The sequence below is a fragment of the Onychomys torridus genome, chromosome 4 (assembly GCF_903995425.1).
Source record: "Onychomys torridus chromosome 4, mOncTor1.1, whole genome shotgun sequence".
Lineage (NCBI taxonomy): Eukaryota > Metazoa > Chordata > Mammalia > Rodentia > Cricetidae > Onychomys > Onychomys torridus.
In genome coordinates this window covers 13,346,580-13,366,743 of record NC_050446.1, presented here as the reverse complement: position 1 = coordinate 13,366,743, position 20,164 = coordinate 13,346,580, and the positions used below count along the sequence as shown (strand labels likewise).

Sequence of the window (20,164 nt, the reverse complement as noted above, 5' to 3'; positions counted from 1 at the left end):
AGTCAAGGCAGAAGCTCCCAGTGCTTTGAGGGAAGGGTGGGAAGCTTATATAGAGCAGAGGCCCAACTGGTCCCTTCCTTTGCGGCCTTCTGCTCTTCTGCTGGCTCCTGTGGGGACAGTGGCCCTGAACTTCCAGAAACAGGCAATAAGGAGTCCTCTTTGGCCTTTGGAAGCCATGCTGTTAGGGACTGTGCTTTGCCTGGGTTTCCAGGATGGCAAAGAGGGGTTCACGGCTTTCCAGTCACCCTAGGGAAACCAGCACCAGGCCTTCACAGCTGTCTCCAAATAGTAGAATCACAGATCATGGTGTCTTCTTAAAGTGTTAAATAAAAATGCCAAGCTCTTGGCCACAAACCTGAGGTGAAGATCAATAGCCCGAAGATACCTGAAAACCCCCAAGTATTCCAAAGTGAAGAAATCTCATGTGAAGGTTCGAGGGAGCCACTAAAGCCTGGTCCCTGGATGCATGATGGCCTGATGAGTGGGCAGCCACGCTGGTTTGTGCATGATGAACCATCGCTGGGTCAAAGGGTTATCAGCCGTTGACAAGCACCAGGACCAGGCTGGTCGTAAACAGCCCTTTTACTTTGCGTTGGAAATTTCCCACAATAGAGGATGAAACACATGTAAGAACCAAATCCTGGCGAGCTAAGGGCCTGGGACTCAGAGTCTGGGAGGGTAGCAGTGACTAATGAAAGGGAGAGGCAAGACCCAGCTGGGTCCTGGCTCCATGCTGAAGACATGCCGACTACCATCAGGAGGGGAGCTGCTGTTGTGATGGATGCTGGTTTAGGGACCCTGTCTAGGGAGGTACAGGCCAACTGACACATGTTCATGAAAGGGGATGAAGAGCTGTTTCTCCAATCCCCCTGCTCTCTGGCGAAGTACTGGGTCCTGGGGCTGCTTGGGCAGCCGCGGGTGTGGGAGGCTCTCGGGACTGGCAGGCAGACACATCCCCAGATGCTGCTGGGTACCCAGCACTAGATGACAAAACCACAGAGGGCTATGGTGCTTTTAAAGAAAAAAATAGACATTTACTTTATTCCTTCAAACACGTGGATTTGCACGTGGTCCCACTTAAGCTTGTGACCACAGGGCCACTGCTATCAGAGTCACCGTGGCCTGCTGCAGACGGGCTAGTCTGCTGGCCTGCAGCTTCCTGGCTTCCGCTTCCTCTCACAGCACGCTGTGGGCTTCGGGTCAGGCCTCGGCCCTGCCTCTTGCCTGGTGTAAGAGCGGGTTTCTGGAGCCCTTGAGTCCTTGTCCTGAAACACAGGGATACTCTTGAGAGTGTTCTTACCCCGGCAGGCCCCAGGCACCAAGCCAGACCCCAGACGGCACTATGAGGTGAGGCGGCACAACTTACGGCGGCTTTACGAGCCACCTAGAACATCCTGGACACCTACCGCTCACCTTGCTTGTTTACCTTGACCTGGACCCAGGGACTCAGCCATGAAGGCAAGGTAACTGTGCTGATGGGCTGCGTGTGGTGAACACCTGGGACTTACATTGAGTCGGCTGTGCCACCTCAGAAAAGCAGTCAGAGGGATAGAACTCAGGCAGAGGGAGAAGAGCCAAGGCCTAGAGGCACACTGGGCAATATGGGGCTTCAGGAAGAGAAGGACGGAGGACAAGAGGCATTACGTGTTCCAAAAGTACCTCTCCTTGCCCTGCCCGCCTAAGTCCAGCCTTCAGACTTGCTACCACTATCCCTGCCTCAGCTCAGCTGTTCCCAGAGAAGGCAGAGGAAGCCCATGTTCTAAACTCTGCCTGGTTGCAGGGTGGCAGTCTCCACAGTGACTCACCTTGCTGCTCATAGCAGCTTCCGTTTCCGGGAATGCCGAGCATGCCGAGTCCTGAGCACGTCAAGGTCATCAGAAGCATCCATGTGGGAGGGGGCAGAATCCTCACCAGGACCTGGAGCTCTCTGAAACAATAAAAAGTCAGGCCAGGAAGACAAGAGTGACCCTAGCCAGACTAGGCAGGGAATGGGGAAGGGAGGACTCTGAGGACAGCCCCACTACCACCCGAGACCTAACATCAGGGACAGGCAGTTGCTTCCCCAGGACAGGGACATGGGAGCAGCCGGTGGGTGCTTGCTTTCTACAGTCTGCCCCTCAGGCAGGGTCTCCAATTCCATGGTATCTGCTGCTCTGAAGAGCTGGCCAATGGAGACAGAGACAAGAACATATCCTAGAGATTCCCAGGTCACCCTGGAACTAGGGTAGCAGCAACAGGAATGTAGTGACAGCTCTGTGAAGGCTCCGCATTTCTAACCCTTGCAGGGGAAGAGGGCTGCTAGTGTTCCCTGGGAGGAGCCAGGGAGGGCAGGGAAATGGGTCCCCACATTTCGTCCCCAGGTTCCCATGGGAACCAGACTGTCTTGCCAGGCCAGCTCTCTGTGGGCAAGAGACACCTGGGAGAAACTACCCACAAGAACACGAACAAGGGCAACCACCATCCCCACTGTACCCACAGCCCACTGCAGGGTCACGTGTCAGGCCTGCCTCTCTACCTTGAGTTTGGGCGTGTGCTGTATGTGTGGGGTGGGGCTACATCATGGAGAAGGCTGCCTCCCTCGTCTACAGCCAGTCCAGGAGAGGCAACTTCTGCTAAGAAGCCTTTCAAACCGGGCAGTCTGGACAGGCTTCCTCCTCCTTCAGAAACCCACAGAATGCTTCCTTGCACAACTTCCACCTGCCCAGCTCACAGTAAGCCCGACACACAGGCAGGCAAGGCACTGCGGAGCCCTTCGCCTGTCACGGCATCCTTACCTGTGCCGGGTCTGTGGCTGCTGGGCTTGCTTGTATTCTGCAGGCCAAGCAGTCCGACTGCCTGGCCCTGTCCTTGAGTTCCAGGTCACCAAGGTCTTCAGTGTCACTTTCAGAACCAGCAGCCATGGCTGGTGACAGGGTAGTAGGGACATTGTTGGGTGGCAGAGTGGCCAGGAGCGCAGGAAGAGAGAAGACAGCTAGGAAACGTGTCTTTAGGAGGAGGTAGGCTGGGTTGTCCCGGAATTGCTCCTGTACCAGTCCCAAGGAAGTTTGTAGGGCTCCAGTCTTGGGCTCAGATTGGGATCCAGCTGCCTGGCTGGCGACTAGAGAGGAAGCCTTCTGTTCCAAGTCCTTTTTATGGAAGAGGAGGCCGGACAATGCTCTCAAGCTGCACAGTGATGGGGGCTGATAGGACATCCTGCTCCCCAGTGGGGGCACACAAGCACCTTGGCACCCCTTCAGCCATGCCAGTGTGGCTGCCTCACTTTCCTGGGAAAGCAGACTTAGGTCCAAGGCCTTCTTTTCGGGCCCAGACGTGGGTGGTAGTTCCTGGCCCTGAGGACCTTTGGGCTCTGTGTCTGCACTGGCTGGAAGCTGTGCCAGGCAAGCAGGAGTCGTGGTAGGGGAAGGTAGCCGTTTTGCTGGTGATCCTATGGGCTCAGGGGTCGTCACTGACTGGGGGAGGCCCACCCCAGCTGGTGCTGGGACAGAGAGCAGCTTCTGAGTTGTGAGCACCCAGTTGACAGGAAGGCTGGCCTTGGCTGCCAGGGGCTGCCCACTTGCCTGTGGACCAAGAACTGGTGGTAGACTGAGGGGCTGCACAGGCAGCTGACTGGGGCTGGGGGCTGCTGGGAGGAGGGGCAGGACCTTGGGCAGGGCCTGCTTCTGGGATGTGGTAGAGGCCTGAGACTGTCCTAGAGTACTCAGAGGGCAGCCTGTGGGGACCTGCCTGGGAGCTAGGGCCAGGCTCCTAAAAGCAGCAGGGGCCACAATCTGGGTCCCTTTGTGGGAGGGGTTTAGGGGAACAGTTTGCAGGGTAGGGGGCTGCTTGTCTGTGGCTGAGATCCCAGCCACCTGCCAGGAGCCAGGAGAATTTGAACTGACCATCACTGGGGCCACAGGGACAGAGAGTTCTATGCTGGATGTTGCAGGGCCCGCCCCTGGGGAACCCTGGGGGGCTGGCAGCAGGTGGGGCTGGAGGATCACAGGTGAGGAGATCAGCAACTGGCTGTTGATGGCAGTGAGGGCCTGAGTGGCCTTTTTGGCACGGGACTCACGGAGCCGCTTCTCACGAAGAAGCTCAGATACAGTCTTGGGCTTTGGCCGGAGGCCGCCACGTGGGGCTGTTACAGGAACTTGGAAGGAGGGAGCCTCAGTCCCGCAGGATCCCAGCCGCGGACGCCCTTTGTGGCTGTCTCTCTTTGCAGTTTGCTGACCCGGAATGCTTGGGAGGAGGCAGCCTAGAGAAAGAGACAAGTACCTTGAGGAGAGCTCCAGGCTCTGCGCCCAGGAGCACCAGCAAGCCCATGTGTGGAGCACCAGCAAGCCCATGTGTGGAACACCAGCAAGCCCATGTGTGGAGCACCAGCAAGCCCATGTGTGGAACACCAGCAAGCCCATGTGTGGAGCACCAGCAAGCCCATGTGTGGAGCACCAGCAAGCCCATGTGTGGAGCATCAGCAAGCCCATGTGTGGAGCACCAGCAAGCCCATGTGTGGAGCTTCAGCTCACTTCATGGGCCTCCAGCCCAAGGGTACTCTGTTCATGGAGAGGGCAACAGGTGACAGAGACAGCCCAGGCTCCTAAAACTCTAGCATCCTCAACCCCAAGACTGCTGTGGTCTCCCGTCATGTGACATAACAAGGTGCCTCAAGCCCCAGTGGCTGCCCGAAGTTGAAAGCCTGAGTAGTCCCAGGCCTAGTCTTGGGGCCACTGGCTGTGCTGCTAAAGGCTGTGCTCAAATGCATGGCATTTCCCACCAAGAGAGAGAAAGATGTGGCAGATGGTACCTGTGCTGTTCTTGGCACTGGAGGACACCTGTGAAGAGAGGAGAGTCAGCCTGGAGCATCTTCGCTGGATCCCATTGGTTCTTCCCACTCACCCACAACTCGGGGGCCTTCCCCTCTGCACTAAGCTTAGGGGTCCTGGGAAAGGATATCAGTGCTGCTGCAGCCTTTCACTACAGTTCCACTAAAGGCCACCTGGCCAGAGCTTGTCAAGTCACCACTGGACAGTGGGGGGCTCATGGGCTATGGGCACCACAGTTCCGTTTTGGTTCGGTCTCCCCAGGTGACAGGGCTCCAAGGTAAAGCCTTCCCACTCTAAACTCATGAGTTTGGTTTCTAGAACAGATAGTATTAGTGACTTGCAGAGACCAAGCCTACCCATAGCCTACCTTGTCCCTGCCTCAGACTTAATCAGGCTTCCTGTGGGGCAGCTCACACAGAGGCCTCCCTGGAGAAGGTATGGTTAGGACTGTTCTGGAGAAAGCCAACTTTTCTATGGAAATGTCTGGGAATCGCCCCCCTGAGGAAGGGTTGAGACACTGAACCTAGGCCACTATGGGGCAGGGGATGGGCAGTACTTTTTCGTTTTTTGAGACAGGGTTTCTCTGTGTAGTTTTGGTGCCTGTCCTGGATCTCACTCTGTAGTCCAGGCTGGCCTCGAACTCACAGAAATCCACCTGCCTCTGCTTCCTGAGTGCTGGAATTAAAGGCGTGCACCACCACTGCCCGGCTCTCACTCCTTTTTTTGAGGCAAGGTCTCATTATGTAGCCCCGGCTGGCCTGAAACTCACTATGCAGACCAGGTCGACTCTGAACTCACAGAGATCCACCTGTTACTACCTTTGAATGCTGGGATTAAAGGAGTATGCCACCATACCCAGTGTGACCTTCTTGTTCCCTGTGTCTGTTACCTGAAGATGTGGTTGGGGGTTCTGGGTGCCAGGCTGGAGCATTGCAGGTGGCTGGGTCTTCCTCTCTCGAACCACCTCCATGCAGCCCGCAGTATCAATCTGTAGTAGCTGAGAGACCTGAGAATGAGAACCTCCCTGCTCTACCCCACTCTGGGCCAGGCCCAATGATGGTCAAGGAGATGGAAAGCAGCCCTGACCAGGGCTGTTCCAGGAGTAGACCCAAACTCCTAAAGCCTCTGACTGCCCGGGGAGGTCTCAACAGTTCCACAGCCTGCAGCCTGGACTTAGGCTCCATGCACGCCTGCCTTTTCACCAGCAGAGGACAAAGCAGACAGTACCCCACTGGGGGCTTACCTGAATAAGCAATGTGAACACTGGAGTGCTGGTCAGGCGGGCACGCTCTAACTTCATCCTGATGCTGTCAGCTAGAGGACAAGGGCAAAGCAAAGTGGCTCCAGTTTTGAAGCTCCCAAGACAGTCTAGGACAGAGTAGCCTTAGCATTCCACATTGCCTCCAAGAGCAGAAGTCAGGACCCCCTAAGCCTCTCTCACCACCACCCCAAATCCAGCTGGACCTTGTTTCACAAGGGCAGGGAGGAAAGGGTGGCCCAACTGTTCTTCAAACCCTTCAGGGTTAGTCACTTCTGTCCTTTGTGGGTCTGCCTCTCCAAAGGACCCCATCAGGCCACTCCCCTGTGGTTCACTCTGTCACAAGGAGAAGCAGGTATCTGCTTGCTCCCACCCCAGCTCTAGAAAGCTCCCCAAAGAGCCCTGGGTAGTACCTTGACTTTGCACCACTGCAGGTCTCCTAGGAGCTTGTGTGCAGGATAGGTCGATGTCACCCACCCAGGGTATCACAGCCAGCAGAAGCCTGTGTTTCAGAAGCCTGCGGTGCAGAGCCTGTCTCTTGCGTCTCTGCTTATTCTGGAAAGTTCCATGCCATAGCCGCCGCAGATGGGGCCCAGCCACACTGTCACCAGGGTCAGACTCTGAGCATGAATTAGGCAGGGGTGGCTGCTTCGGCTTTTGCTTCACCAATGTGTGGCTCTGGGTGGTTGGGCGGGTCCTGACCAACTTCAGCATTTTCTCTAGGGGCACTTTGAGCACATGCTGTATATCAAAAGAGATTCTGTAAGGCCGGCTGCAGCAGGACCTGGTGCAGGTGGGACACCTCCTTGTAAGACCGCGTGGCATACATCATGAACACCACTTGCTATTTGGGAAAGTACTCTGTGGTAAGGCAAGTATATGGTCTTCAGGTAGGGCCTGGCTTAGCTATCTAAGAGATGCTCTGGTCCACATGGCAGGCAGTACCATGCTGAGGTGACTGTACCATCCCTCCAGCAAACCTCTGGGCACGGCAGCCTATGCAGCCCCACAGGCTGCTCTAGCCACCACTGGAGCTGCATCTGGCCCCAGGTCCCAACTCTGAGGACAGAGGGGGTGAAAGGTAGATGCACATGGCCAGCCAGGTCGGAAAGACACCGCACAAGGACACCTGTGGACTCACAGCACACACTGAGGGGACCTGAAGCAAGTGTCCTTATCGCCTTTAAAGCAAATGACTTGGGGACAATGGAGGCTGCGTCGCGAAGGCCGCTGCTATTGCACAGCTCTGAAATCAGCCCTAAGCAACACATTCTAGTGAACAAGAGGACATGGCTATGGCCAGGTCAGAAACCAAACTGCCAACTGTCCAGAGTGCCAGTGTTAGTGACCACTAAGAGCACACAGCACCTTTCTCACATTCTAGGGTGCACTGGGGCTCACCTTGCTGGCTGGGTCCTCCTTGCTTGCTAGGTGAGGGTCTGGTAAGTGTAGGAACTGGGCCCTTCTTGGAAAAGTTCTGTGAGTCTCACAGGGCATCGGCACCTGGCCCGTCTCAGGAGTGGAGACCGTGGTGGAACTTTCCTTGTGGTGACTTTGAGTAGCATCAAGAGTGTAGGAGACAGCACGGTGTGCTGGGTAGCACCCCGACCCTTCTCTCTGTGACTGGCTGGTGATCGGCCTGGTAGGAACCCACAGGTCAATGTCTGGCACTTTGTACGGTTGAGGAACCAGTGCTCTGCCATTCTCCAGAGACTCCTCCAGCTCCATATCTGAGTCTTCGCCGCCGCTGCTGCTGCTGCTGCTGCTGCTGCTGCTGCTGCCGCTGCTGCCATAGCCCTCACTGCTGCTGTCACTGCTGCTGCTAGAGCTCCAGCGGCTACTAGGATGGGGCCTCCGCCCCCTCCTCTTCTGGAGACGCTGCTTCTTCTGAGGGGAGGAAAGGGCTGCTTCAGGTCTCAGCTACCCAGGCGTGCTGGTGACAGGCAAGGAGGCTAGCCTTAAAGAGGTCCCAGGCATGAACACCTCCGGGGCAGAGCACACTGCTGCTGAGGTATGGTCTCCCTCTGCCCTTGGCCTCCTGAAAAGGACATGTGAGGGCCAGAACCTGTTCGTTCCCCTCCACACCACTACTATATCTCATCTTGCCCAAGCACTCCCACAGGTTAGGGGCCTTCCACCTGAGCTTGAGCAAAGCATATCCACAGAAAGCAAAACCAATGCCTCACCCTGGCCAGTATTTTCCACTTGCTCAGACACTGGGAGCCTGACCGATGGGGCAGTTCAGACGCTATTCTTGCCCAGTGACCTGAAAAACAAACAAACAAACAAACAGACAGACTCCAGTCTCAGTCTGTAGGCTAAGTCATCAGGATGCTCTTCCCTCATGTGATGGCCAGAGGCAGTTATCACCAAGGCCAGAGCACCTGTGTTTGGCAGCATCTGTACCTCAGGGCTGACCTGCCCCCTTGAGGAAGTTCTGGCACACACAGGTAGGTGGGGGGAAGTCACTCCAGGCCCTGGTGCATCTGCTGCACTAAGGCTCTTAAAGAGATAATATCAATGCTTTATCCCTAGTGCTGCAGAAGGACACCTGTAGGTTGTACTTATGGGGAAGTGTGACAAGTGACAAAATCCTTTGTATTTTGCATGTCTCAGAACCATAGTTAGCTTTTTTCTGAGGTGGTATCACTAGTTATTAGCAAGATTTAGCTATAAACACTCACTCCTGCCCTGTAGTAAAAAATTGGGAAATACTGCAAACGTCAGTCACAAAAGATTTGACTGAACATCTCAGAGGCTCCTCTGCACAGAACACCAAGGCAGCCAATGAAGCCAAGGAAGCAGGACCAGAAGCTTCCCAAAGGGTAGCACAGCTGTGACAATGTTAGGTGATACACTGCAGGTGCATGTATGTGCACATGAACATGGAGGCCAGGGGTGAATCTTGGGTAGTGCTCCTCAATGCTCTCCACCTTGTGTTTTATAGTTATTTGTGTGTGCTGTGTGTGTGTGTGCCTACACATGCCTTCTGAGGGGCAGGATTAAAGGTATGTACCACTTCGTCTGGCTTCCCAATTTCCTATAGTGAATATCCACTCATTTATTTGTAATGGAGAGCATGGGGCTGGAGCTTGGAGGTGTGCCTGCCTAGCCAGAGTAAGGTCCTGGATTCCACCCCCAGCACCAGCACTAAAACAAAAGAGCATTTGCAATTGGGGAGACACACTGCCACTTGTCAAGACTGAGAATGAGGCAGAAGCTGGTATCAGGGCAGCAGCCTGAGACCTGAAAAGATGCAGGTCTCCAGAGGGGCTGTAAGAACCCAGGCTGCCCAGAGTCAGCAGCACAGAAAGAACAACTCACCAACACCATATTTTTCTATTAACTGGATCAGCTGTTGTTCTTCTTTTGCATTCCACCGCCCCTTCTTCAAGCTGAAATGTAATCTTCTGATGTAGCTGAAAATGGTGAGGAAACAGAGGGCTGGTGAGACCCTGCCCACCACTGCTCTTCTGCCTTCTCCAATCATTTCTTAGAATGATACCACAAGCAAAAAATAAATAAAAATCAAGACCAGCAGGACCTCATCAAACATTAAAAAAAATGTATGCTTTAAGGCAGTGGTTTTCAACCTTCCAATGCTGTGACCTTTTAATACAGTTTTTCAACCCAACCATTAAATTATTTTTGTTGCTACTTCGTAACTACAATTTTGCTACCGTTATGAACTGTAATGTAAATATCTGTGTTTCCTGATGGTCTTAGGTGACCCCTGTGAAAGGATTATTTAACCCCCTAACGGGTCACGACCCACAGGTTGAAAACCACTGCTTTGAGGTCTCTGGTTTAAAAAGGAGAGACAAACCATAGACTGGCATATCCATGCAAATCCTGCCATTGATAGGGACTTACATCTGGAACACATAAGAACCCTTGCAAGCCAGTAATACAGAGACAAGTAATTTAAACCAGGCAAGACAGATGTTTCTCCAAAGAGATGTACACACGTAAGAAACCAGCAGGCACAAGCAAGGAGGCTCAGCAGTTAGTCACAAGGGGCTGCTGTGCGATGCTACTGTGAGAGTCTACTTCCCGAGCACTTGGAAGGGTACAGTCACAAGCAGAGACAGTGACAAGAGGAACAGATGCTGCGGTGAATGTAGAAGGCCTGAACCCTCACATGCTGCTTGTGGGAGCACAAAATAATAGAGGCACTTTACACAAAGTCGGGCAGCTAGCTCCCAAAAAAGCCAAACACAAGATTCCTACCCAGGGGCATTCCTGAAATAAGCATGTCTTGATAAGCACTTGTCCAAATGGTCAAAATGTTCAAGGCTCATGCACCTTTTATCCAAATGTATGGAAACACAGCATCTATCAGAATGCCCTTCCTTACAAACACCAGGACTCCAGATTTGTACCCCACATGTTCTTATTGACAATGACTAATGTTCTATGAACATTCTTGTCCAGTACAAGAGTTCCTGTTTGGGACACTTGAGTTTTGCATTCCTGAAACTAGGGACTCCGAGCATCTTTTCATGGGCCTTTTGGCTTCTTGTGCATCTCTGGAGACAAGTCTGTTGCCTGTGGCTTGTTTGAATGGGATTCTGTGGGGTTCCTGAGTACAGAGTGTGGGTGACCTACATTAACAAGGTAAAGTGAAATACGTCTGAACAAACACTGGAAGAAACTGGGAGAAAAGGAGAGGGCCCGAGCAGTCTGACGGGGACCTTCTCACCGGCAACATGGGAGGATATCTGCAAGAGTTACCACTAGCATTTGACTCCTTGTGAACAACAGAAATATGAAAGTCCTGCTTCCGACAGTGCCAACCCCAGTCCACAAAGCTCCTGTGGACACACCGCTCTTGGGCCTTGTCACCCAGCCTGCCTACAGAAGTGCGACTCAAGCCACAGGTCAGGTCGCTCCTTCAGCCAGTGCGGGCAACTCACCGGTCTCTGCACTGGGCATCGCTCCTACCTGGCACCTCTTCCCGGATTTTAAACCAGTCCTGCGCCCCATACTTGGCAACAGCTTGAAGCAACTTCTGCAGGAAAGAAGCAAATAGACAATGTCTCCCTTGGATAGCCATACCCTCCAACTCTGAGGTCTCTCAGCTTAAGAATGGCATATGACACTGTACAGCCAGGCAAACTTCCTGGGTACAGTTTTCTCTGAGTGCCAGACTTACAGCATCTTCCTCTGGGGCCCAGGATCCCCTTTTCAGGCTAGGGTCCAAGCTCTTGGTCCAACGATAGATCAGTTGCATGGAGTCTCTCCCTTCCATGAAGTAGACAACTGGGGACAGACAAGACTGGGTCTCACCCATCTCATGCGGGCAATAAGCAAGGACGGGGGCTCCCAGAACTACAGAGTGAAGTTACTCTGCTCACTAGGACCCTCACTCCCCTCCCACCTCTCCCTGGTAGAGCTGTGCACTGTTCCGCAAGTCTCTGCTTCCAGGCACCGAGGACCTCAGGCCACTAGGGCTTGGAGCAGCTCGAGGGACTGGAAGATGCCTTTTGGTGTGGTGAGCTTACTCTTGCGATATGGAATATGGCTCCCGACACGCATCTCCTGGACCAGCTGGGCGAGCATGTGATCTTCCTCTTCTGTCCACTCCTTGCGTTTCAGGGCTTTGTTGGACTGCTGAAATTTCTGCAGGCACTGAAAGGCGCTGCGGCTTGTCTTCCCAAGGCCAAACAGAAACAAACGGGCATCACTAAGCTTCACTCTGCACATGCAGATACCCAGAACATCCCTCCAAGGGCTTCCAGGCGATAGGTGGGCCTGAACCACAGGCAGCACTCTACATCAGAGCTCCCCTCTTCCGGGCTCCTGTGTTGTGATAGTTTGCTAGACCATGGTAGGGACCCAGAATAAGAGCAGCTTAGAGAGGGTTCTAAGGCAGAAGTGCCATGAGTCTGAGGTCAGCCTGGGCTACAGAGTGAGAGCCTATCGTAAAAATCAACAAGAAAAGTCCTCGTGGCAGCTAACTCAGGGGTCCCAATGACACTGCCAGTTCCTGGAGGGACGGAAGGAGGTGCTGGGGTGCCGCTCATAGGAAGCCCTCTAGCTCTCAAGCTCTAAGGCAGGCTACTTAGAGCCTTTAATAGGCAGGGATGAGGGACACACCTCAGGAAGGAGCACCGGGCAGTAAGCCACAGCCCCGTGACACTGCTGCTGCACCTGCCCCATGCCCCACGGAAAGGCTTTTCCAGTAGACCAAGCCAGCTCCCCAGTCATGGCACTTACGGGGCTGGACGTGGTGGGCTCAGCTTATCTAGGCCTTTCCCCACAGATAAAAAGCAAAATGCAGTAGGTGGCCACATTCTCACCAGACAAGAGGGAATTTAGAGTGAAGAAGAAGGTAAAAGTTAAGGGACAGATGACTTTCTGTAAAAGCACAATTTACCAAGCAAATTAATTCCTAAATTGTGTGTACCAAACTAGACAGCAAGAGACTGAGCTCCATCCCAAGCTCGGAAGCCCATGTCCTCCCAGACCTCCAAGGTCCCCAGGTCCCGGTCCTTACCCCTAGCTCCTCTGCAATCAAATGCCACTCCAGGTGGCCATGTGTGGCAGCAATGGCTTTCAGCCGCTCTACCTCCTCTGTGCTCCATTCTTGCTTGTTGATGCTTGGGTGCTCTGAACTCTGCCAGAACTTCTGGATCTCCTCTGCACTGCGGCCTCCTTCAAACTGCATCCACGAGAACAAAGCCTTTAGAGGGGTTGCTGATGCTAAGCATATCGAAGACATAGGCCTTGGCTGTGTTGTCACTGCCTGCCAGCCAGTGGCTTCTGTGGCCATTAAGCAAGTGGATTTGTTTGTGTAGCCAAAAGGCACTGAAGACTGTTCATCTCAGAAGGGCACTTCATCATTGGGGAGGGTCCCATGAAGCCCTTTGCCACTTCCGATAGGGCTAGGCTTACTTGACTGGAGAGTTTATAGGGGTTAAGGCACAAGGGACGGCGAGGCTTTACCACCTAGCTCCCACCCACGCTTAGCTTAGATGCACTGCTGCAGCTGTGGGGACCCAGGTCTGTCTGACTTACATTGATGTTGGAAATCTTTTCCCAGTCGTGGTTGTCCAGCCGGTTCCCCAGCAAAACTTCCTCTGGGAGCTGGCTGAAGGAAAGGACAAGGAGCTGGTATCATGCAAGGCTTGCAGCTCTTCCCTGGACCCAGAAGGCCCCAGCTTACTTGATGTCCTGAATCTCCTTCTCTGCTTCCTTAATCTGCTTCTCCAGGGCCTGCCTGTCCAACTCGCTGGAGACGCGGCTCTGTTTCTCGCGTAAGTACTCAAGCCTGCGAGGTAGGTAGAGTGGAGGAGCTGTGGATGGGATGGACTGCGCAAGCCGGGGCCCTGTTCTTGGAACTGCTCTTGTCACGTCTCACAGATCAATGTTAGAAAACTTGCACAGGAACATGCTTTCTCTCTTGCCTTGGTCCCTGACCACAAAGGAAGCCCTGGCACCACCTCTGGGGCACCTCTACCACCAGGATAGCACCATCCAGGGCAGGAGCTGCAGACTGTTTGCAGAGGCAGATGGTAGCTGCTTGCATCTCAGAGCCTGGACCCTCTGCCAAATCTTGGCTTCAAGGACACAGACATCCCAGCAAGCCCAGCAAACAGAACTGGTTGGGAGGGAAGAGCTGGCTCTCACCATCAGTATTGAGCACACAAGTGCAGGCAGAGGTGACCGGTACCTGGTGGTCCAACTCTAAGAGACACCTCTGCCCTAGTTACTCTGTCCTTAATATCATGAGGCCACTTGGCCCCTTTTAGACTACACAGGCACAGCTGACACCCTGCCCCAGAGGACATCTGTTTCTAGCAACTTTATCAAAACAATAATGCCCTTCATTGTGTACTCACATCGGGCACTGCAATGATGCCCTTTGGTCATGTTAGATATGTACCCATCTACAAACTCATAAAGCTGGTTTTACCGACAGGCCCAGAAACCCAGAGAAGAGAATCTGGGAAACTGCCTACATCGTGTAGCTAAACATGGATTCGCCTTCTGACCTTCTTCAGAGCAGCATAAAGGACAGACATTGACCTCACAGTGCTGAAGGGCAGCAGGGGAATGAAAAGACAGAGCATGCCGTGATGAACCTCACCAGCCCCACAGCCGCCTGGCATTCAAGTGTGGGAAGGCTATGATGACCTAGTTCCAGACTTACTTCAGTAACTTGGGCTGAAGTAGGCGTTGCAGGCGATCACTCACTACAGACTTCCTGAGCAAGGCTTTCTCCCAGTGCTTCCCTGAGGAGGAAGAAACAGTGATGTGATGTCATGAGGCCTTGCCTACTCCACAGACACACATGTCCACTGAGTCCTCTCTACAACCCTAGCCCACTCCCTCCTTCCTGCTCCAGAAAGGCAGTGGCTACATGTCTGGATGCCAGTAGGGTGGCCAGCCAGAACACCTTCCAGCCCATGATTCCACTGTCTACCCAAAGCCTAGCTAGAGAATTCTTTCAGGGCTAGGTGTTCTGAGAATAGCTAGAGTTGGGAAGGGCTGTGTGTGTGGCCCAGCCTGCACCCAACACCGCACTGGGAAGGCACAGGGTCAAGTGGCCAGTCCCAGTGATCAAGGACTGAAGGAACCTGTGAGGCCGTAAGAGGGACAGGTCTGACAACTTCCGCATATGCTTAGGAGAGGCCAGGTTGTGGGATGCTGTGGGGGTGCCCTCTATGGTTCCCATGGTTGGTGGATGCCCAGCCAAGCCTGTTTGGACTCTTACACTTGGTCACCAAGAGCTGTTCAAAGGCCTTGATTCCCTGGGCAGCCTTCTCTCGTGTGTCTTCATTGGCAGGAGGTCCCTGTCAGAGTATACAGCGTCAGAACATACACCAACCACACTCACCCTCCAGGGCCCCCATGGAGCCTCTTCCCTTCAGCCGCCTTCTGTGCTGTCCACATGCAGGGTCCCAAGACATTTGTATTATAAGTTGAGTGAAATATTAACTCACAATAGGCTGTGGAGAAGACAGCCCCTTCCTCCCAGGACACTCAACCAGCTGCTGAAAGAGGAGTCTTTACTACTTACCACTCCAGTGACCTTGTCCTTGAAGTATGGCTTCATGAAGTGACCTATGTACATGTATGAAGGCAGGCTTTTGCCATCCTTCACCTTGGGGCATTTGGTCCCAGCCAGATCAAACAGGATCTCCTCCTGGAACAAAAGCAAGGCCATGAGTGAGCCAAGAAGAGGTCAGGAGGTGGGTGAACAGACCCACTCTGAGCCCTGTCCTGGGAACTTGATCCTGTGGGACACTGAGGGTCAGGAGAGCTTATACAGGCCTTGGGTAGGCTATCTTACCTGCTGCTCCTGGTTCTGGGCTAGCAGCTGGCTAACCTCTGCAAGCTTCTCCTGGATCACCTCCTGGTAGACCATATTTAGCTGCAGACAAGTCTCGGGGTCTTCAGGAAGAGCTTTGTCCTTGGGGTCCTCCTCCTCATTGCTGGCCTCACTCCATCTTTCCTCTTCCTGGTTAAGAACCAGAAATGGCAAATGAAGAGAGGGCAACCCCCTTGTTGCCACGCTCAAGCCCAAACCCACAAGGGACACTGAGGTATCCCTAGTATAAGCCCACTGAATGTGGAACCAAGAGCTGACCATACTTAGGGGAGGGAGGAGTTATACTGGGGAGCAGAGCCCATCATCCTCAAGCCAGAGTGTGTGCATCTTTTCAAATCAACAACATGAGATCTGCTTGTGAAGCATATGCTGGGTTGGGGGTCAGTTTACCATAGCAAGCAGCTTCCATTTTTGCAGACATCTCTGTGAAGCCTGAACTTCAGAGAAAGTTTATTTTGCCCTCATCCCCAGCTCCTCAAATGTCAGATCTCAGCAAGGAAATCCCCTGAATAGCTATCAGCGTCAAAACCTGGGAATGCCAAATGTCCAATTGCTGTGGGATGGTCTTTCTGTACATGTGACTATATGTTGCTACCATTGGTTAATAAAGAAGCTGCTGTGACCTATGGCAAGACAGGAGACAGCCAGATGGGAAATCCAGGAGAGAGACAGGGAGAAGAAAGGCAGGGTCAGAGAAGCCGCTGTGAGCCCCTTCCTGAGAAGCAAGATGTAAACGAATTCAGGTAAAGCCACAAGACATGTGGTGATATATAGATGAACAGAAATGGGCTAATTTAAGATGAGTGAGCTAGTTAGTAATAAGTCTGGGCCATAGACCAAACAGCTTGTAATTAATATTAAGTCTCGTAGTGATTACTTTATAAAAATGGCTGCTGTCAGTGCAGGACCAAGAAACTTCAGTCTCTATCCAATGACTTCAGAGCTGTGTCAATCTGCTGAGCACAGTACTTAAACACTAAGAGACTCTATTCTTGTTCGCTCAGTGAGGAAATAAGCAAACTGTAAAAATTTCCCCAAATAAAATTCCTAAAATGATCAAGATATGATTAGCAACTCTGGTAGGAATAGACCTCTGCCAGGTGCTTTTCTAAGTCATCTATGGTGATCACTGTCTAGACTGGGAAACAGAGGCACAGCAGTTAAGCTGTGGAGCAGGGCCCAGACACATGGTTTGCTGCCTCCCACATCTCATGTTTTTAGTGTGAGCTCAGGAAAAGCCAGCAGCTATAGTTAGCAGCCTGTCAGAATGGTTATTTCTGCTGATAACTTTAGTTTTGATAATTTGTGCTCAAAGGTACAGCTCAGTGGGAGGTGTGAGCCTAGGGTGAATGAGCCCCCAGATTCCACAGCTGTAGAAAAACCAACAGAGGTGCAAACCAAGCCCTCTTGGGCCAGTTTGGAGGGTAGCAGCAGATATGATCCAGCAGCCCAGCCTCGTAAGCAACAATTACCAAGGTGGGGGCACCAGCCGTTTCCAAGTCCTCATCAGGCAGGGAATCTGTAAGAAACACAAGCACACTATGTTAGAGTGGGAGCATGGGTAGCAAAGCATGCTATAGATAGGGATGAGTCCTGATAACAGGGTCCCCATTGATAGGTTAGCCCTCCCCTCCCACTAGGATGCCACTGTTGCCTAGAGGGTCCCAGGCCAGATGGCAGCAGAGGCAGGTATGCACATGCAGGCCTGGGAGCAAGGGACTGAGGGAATGGAAGAACCTTTCTTGCTGAGGTAAAAGCAGAGGACAGTAGGGCAAGAACCAGAGTCTGGCCACAGAGCAGTCCACAGCCTATTATAGCTAAAGGGTACATACATGCCATGCTAGCCCAGACACATGTGCATACCTGCTTCAGAGTCCGAACTGAGACTGGATTCAGAGACTTCCAAATGGACGCTGGAGGATCCAGGATACAAAATCCTTTCGAGCTCCTGGATCTCCTGTGTTATCTTCTCTCTCTCGGCGTCTATGTCCATGGCTTCAGCCTGCCTTCACGGTATTATGAACATGAGAAATTGAGTGTGCCTGGATCTCTTCTTTCTTCAGACACACACTTGCTGGAGATGGCAAGAGCCTGTTCAAAAGCAGGCAATGGGCTACCCAGATAGAGACCCAGGCTCAAGATCAGCTTGGGGGTATCCTGAGGTTAAGTTCCTACAAGCTGACACTTTTACAGCCAGGAACTCCTGTTCTTGACTCAACACCTGAAAATGACCCTGCCTTCCTTGAGGCTACCATCAACATAGGTAAAAACACAGTCTACCTGTGTGGCCTCTGTGCCCTCATGTCCAATCAGAGGGAGCTGGTCACCAAATGCAGAAAGCGCAGAGCAAAAGACATTCAGCCCTTGTGATCTAAACCATGATTGCAGCTGCAGGTGGCCCTGCTCTACACAGTGCTGAACGGCTTTGCTTGCTCTGAGATTTCTCTTTTCAGAACAGCACCGGCACACAGTGCTGCCTGACACGGAGCAAGTCTCTACTGCAGCATGAAGGAGGCTTTCTCTTGGGAACACAGAGCAAAGTCTGGGAGTGGAGGAAAAGTGGGGAGAGAAGGGTGAAAGGCTATTATAGAAAACACAATCTTAGGTGGATGAGATGGCACACCAGGTAAAGGTACTGGCCACCAAGCCACATACACATAAGCAAATAAATGAACATAATGATAAGACGCTGGGTGTGAAAGTTGAGCATAGTGGCCCACGCCTTTAATCCCAGCACTCAGGAGGCAGAGGCAGATGGATCTCTGAGTTCCAGGCCAGCTTGGTCTGCAGAGAGAGTTCCAGGAAAGCCAGGGCTACGCAAAGAAACCTTGTCTGAAAAAAACAAAACAAAACAAAAAAAAAAAACCAACCAACAAACAAACAGAGTGTGGTGGCACACACTTTTTATTTTAATTTAATTTAATCAATTTATTTATTTTTGTTTTTTTGAGACAGGGTTTCTCTGTGTAACCCTGGCTGGCCTCATACTCGAGATCCGCCTGCCTCTGTCTTTTGAGTTTTGGGATTAAAGGCGTGTCACCATTGCCAGGCTGCATGCACTTTTAATCCTAGCATTTGGGAGGACAGGCAGATTGGATTCCTGAGTTTCAGGCCATTAGTGAAATCCTCTCAAACAAAAATCAAACACAAGTTCACACTCAGAGTCAGAAATGAAGAGAACAACATCCTGCTCCTAGCTTGATTTCTTACTATTGAGGTGTTGACAGCACCCTTGCCTGACTGCATCAAAACAAAGCAATCCCCTTCAGCGATGTCGCTCCTGAAAAAGATGCCCTACTTCTAACCAACCTTGGTTAGGAGCAGCTAGGTCTGCAGACCTAGCAAGAACCACTCACTGCCACTGGACCCCAGGCCACCAACGGAGGGGCAACGTGTGATTTGAGGCGGCAGAAATTCCATTCCCCACCATCGCGTTGCCCTCACATGTTCAAGTCCTAAGTTGGGAGCCTTCACTACATCAGAGGCGCCTTTCTAGAAGCCTGTCCCATCTAAGGGCATATTCTGACTCCTAGCAAGGCAGTTGAGGGCCCAAGCACCCTTCGTGGTTGGATTCGATGATTAGATTAGCCAGGCTTGATCCCTGGTGCTGCGGCGCAAAACCGGGCAGAGCAGCGGCTCCAAGCACGCCACTATGCAACACTGCTGTGTCTCACCAGCTGCTGGATCTCGGCTGGGCTCGGCATTCAGGCTTTCCGCTCCGGCAAGGTCGTCGCCACGCCAGGCCTCCGTTTCCCCACGCTGCCTGGCCCGCGGGTCCTCACCTGCTAGGCTGTCCTACACACGCCACAGCCCGTTCCGTCTCCCAGGCGACCACACGCGCCTCTGCCGGCCACGGAACTCAGGAGGCTCGTACCGGAAGCTCCGCCCCAGGCCGCGGCGCAGAGCATGCTGGGACGGCTGCTGGGGTGGGGCCCTAACGAGGAGCTCAGCTTCCTCCAAGTTCTCTGGGAGCTGAACGTTTCGTCCCTGGTGTTCGGATGAATCATCAGTGAGTGTGTAGCGAAGTACTGTCCCGCATTTGGCTACCCCAGAGTCCACAACCTGAGACTGCCTGAAATGGACGTTCGTTCGTTCGTTCATTCATTCATTCATTCATTCATTCACTCATTCAGGAACATTCTGCCTGGTCTGACTTAGAGGCCAACACATCAACAGGGATGGATAGGGAATTGGTGGGGCTCTTTCTAGTGTCTAATAATGTGTGTCAGGGGCAGGGTAAATGGCTTGAGGCACAAGGCTGGTGAAAACCCGGCTCAGCGACCTGCCAGTTGTGGGACCTGGGAAAGGCCCCAGCCTTATGGTGAACTGAATAGAAGCCATCTGCCCACACAACTGACAGTGGGGACAGAGCCACTGTGAACCACAAAGAACTAGAGCCACAGAAGCAGAGAATGGTGGTGCATCCTTTTAATCCAGCATTCAAGAGGCAGAGGCAGGCAGATCTCTGTGAGTTCAAGTCCAGCCTCGTCTACACAGCAAATTCCAGGACTTTGTAGACCCTGTCTCAAACAAAACAAACCAGAATCATGGCAAGTCTGGCCCTGAGCTGGGATTGATCAGAGTCTGGGGCATTGAAATAGTCCTGCTGGTTCCTGGTATTTAATCTTCCGTGTACAGGACCTGTTTGTGTGGGGCAAGTCTGACAAATTTCACCATCGTACTGGTAACTTTTCTTTTGAGAGAGGGTCTATGTAGAACAGGTTGACCTAGAACTCAGAGATCCTCTGCCTTTGCTTTCTGGTGCTA

At 52.7% G+C, this 20,164-nt stretch overlaps 1 protein-coding gene across 6 annotated transcripts; it reads right to left on the bottom strand.

Moving 5' to 3' along the window:
* Nucleotides 1-1,012: 1,012 nt before the first annotated feature.
* Snapc4 (small nuclear RNA activating complex polypeptide 4) lies at nucleotides 1,013-19,259 on the bottom strand. 6 transcript variants are annotated; one of them, XM_036183865.1, is made up of 23 exons: nucleotides 19,072-19,259; nucleotides 17,261-17,488; nucleotides 16,870-16,916; nucleotides 15,359-15,526; nucleotides 15,086-15,211; nucleotides 14,780-14,858; nucleotides 14,216-14,297; nucleotides 13,229-13,333; nucleotides 13,081-13,153; nucleotides 12,560-12,724; nucleotides 11,565-11,712; nucleotides 11,216-11,322; nucleotides 10,977-11,071; nucleotides 9,385-9,479; nucleotides 8,247-8,326; nucleotides 7,462-7,947; nucleotides 6,474-6,801; nucleotides 6,046-6,116; nucleotides 5,692-5,799; nucleotides 4,784-4,811; nucleotides 2,775-4,234; nucleotides 1,806-1,927; nucleotides 1,013-1,265 (listed from the first exon to the last, which is right to left on the bottom strand). In XM_036183865.1, exons 2-22 carry the CDS (start codon nucleotides 17,388-17,390, stop codon nucleotides 1,814-1,816), a joined length of 4,095 nt encoding a protein of 1,364 aa, XP_036039758.1. In that variant the 5' UTR covers nucleotides 17,391-17,488; nucleotides 19,072-19,259; the 3' UTR covers nucleotides 1,013-1,265; nucleotides 1,806-1,813. The 6 variants fall into 6 exon arrangements, with proteins under 6 accessions (XP_036039758.1, XP_036039757.1, XP_036039756.1 ...); XM_036183864.1 differs by having other exon boundaries at nucleotides 17,261-17,403; XM_036183863.1 differs by having other exon boundaries at nucleotides 17,261-17,399.
* Between the last annotated feature and the right edge of the window lie 905 nt (nucleotides 19,260-20,164).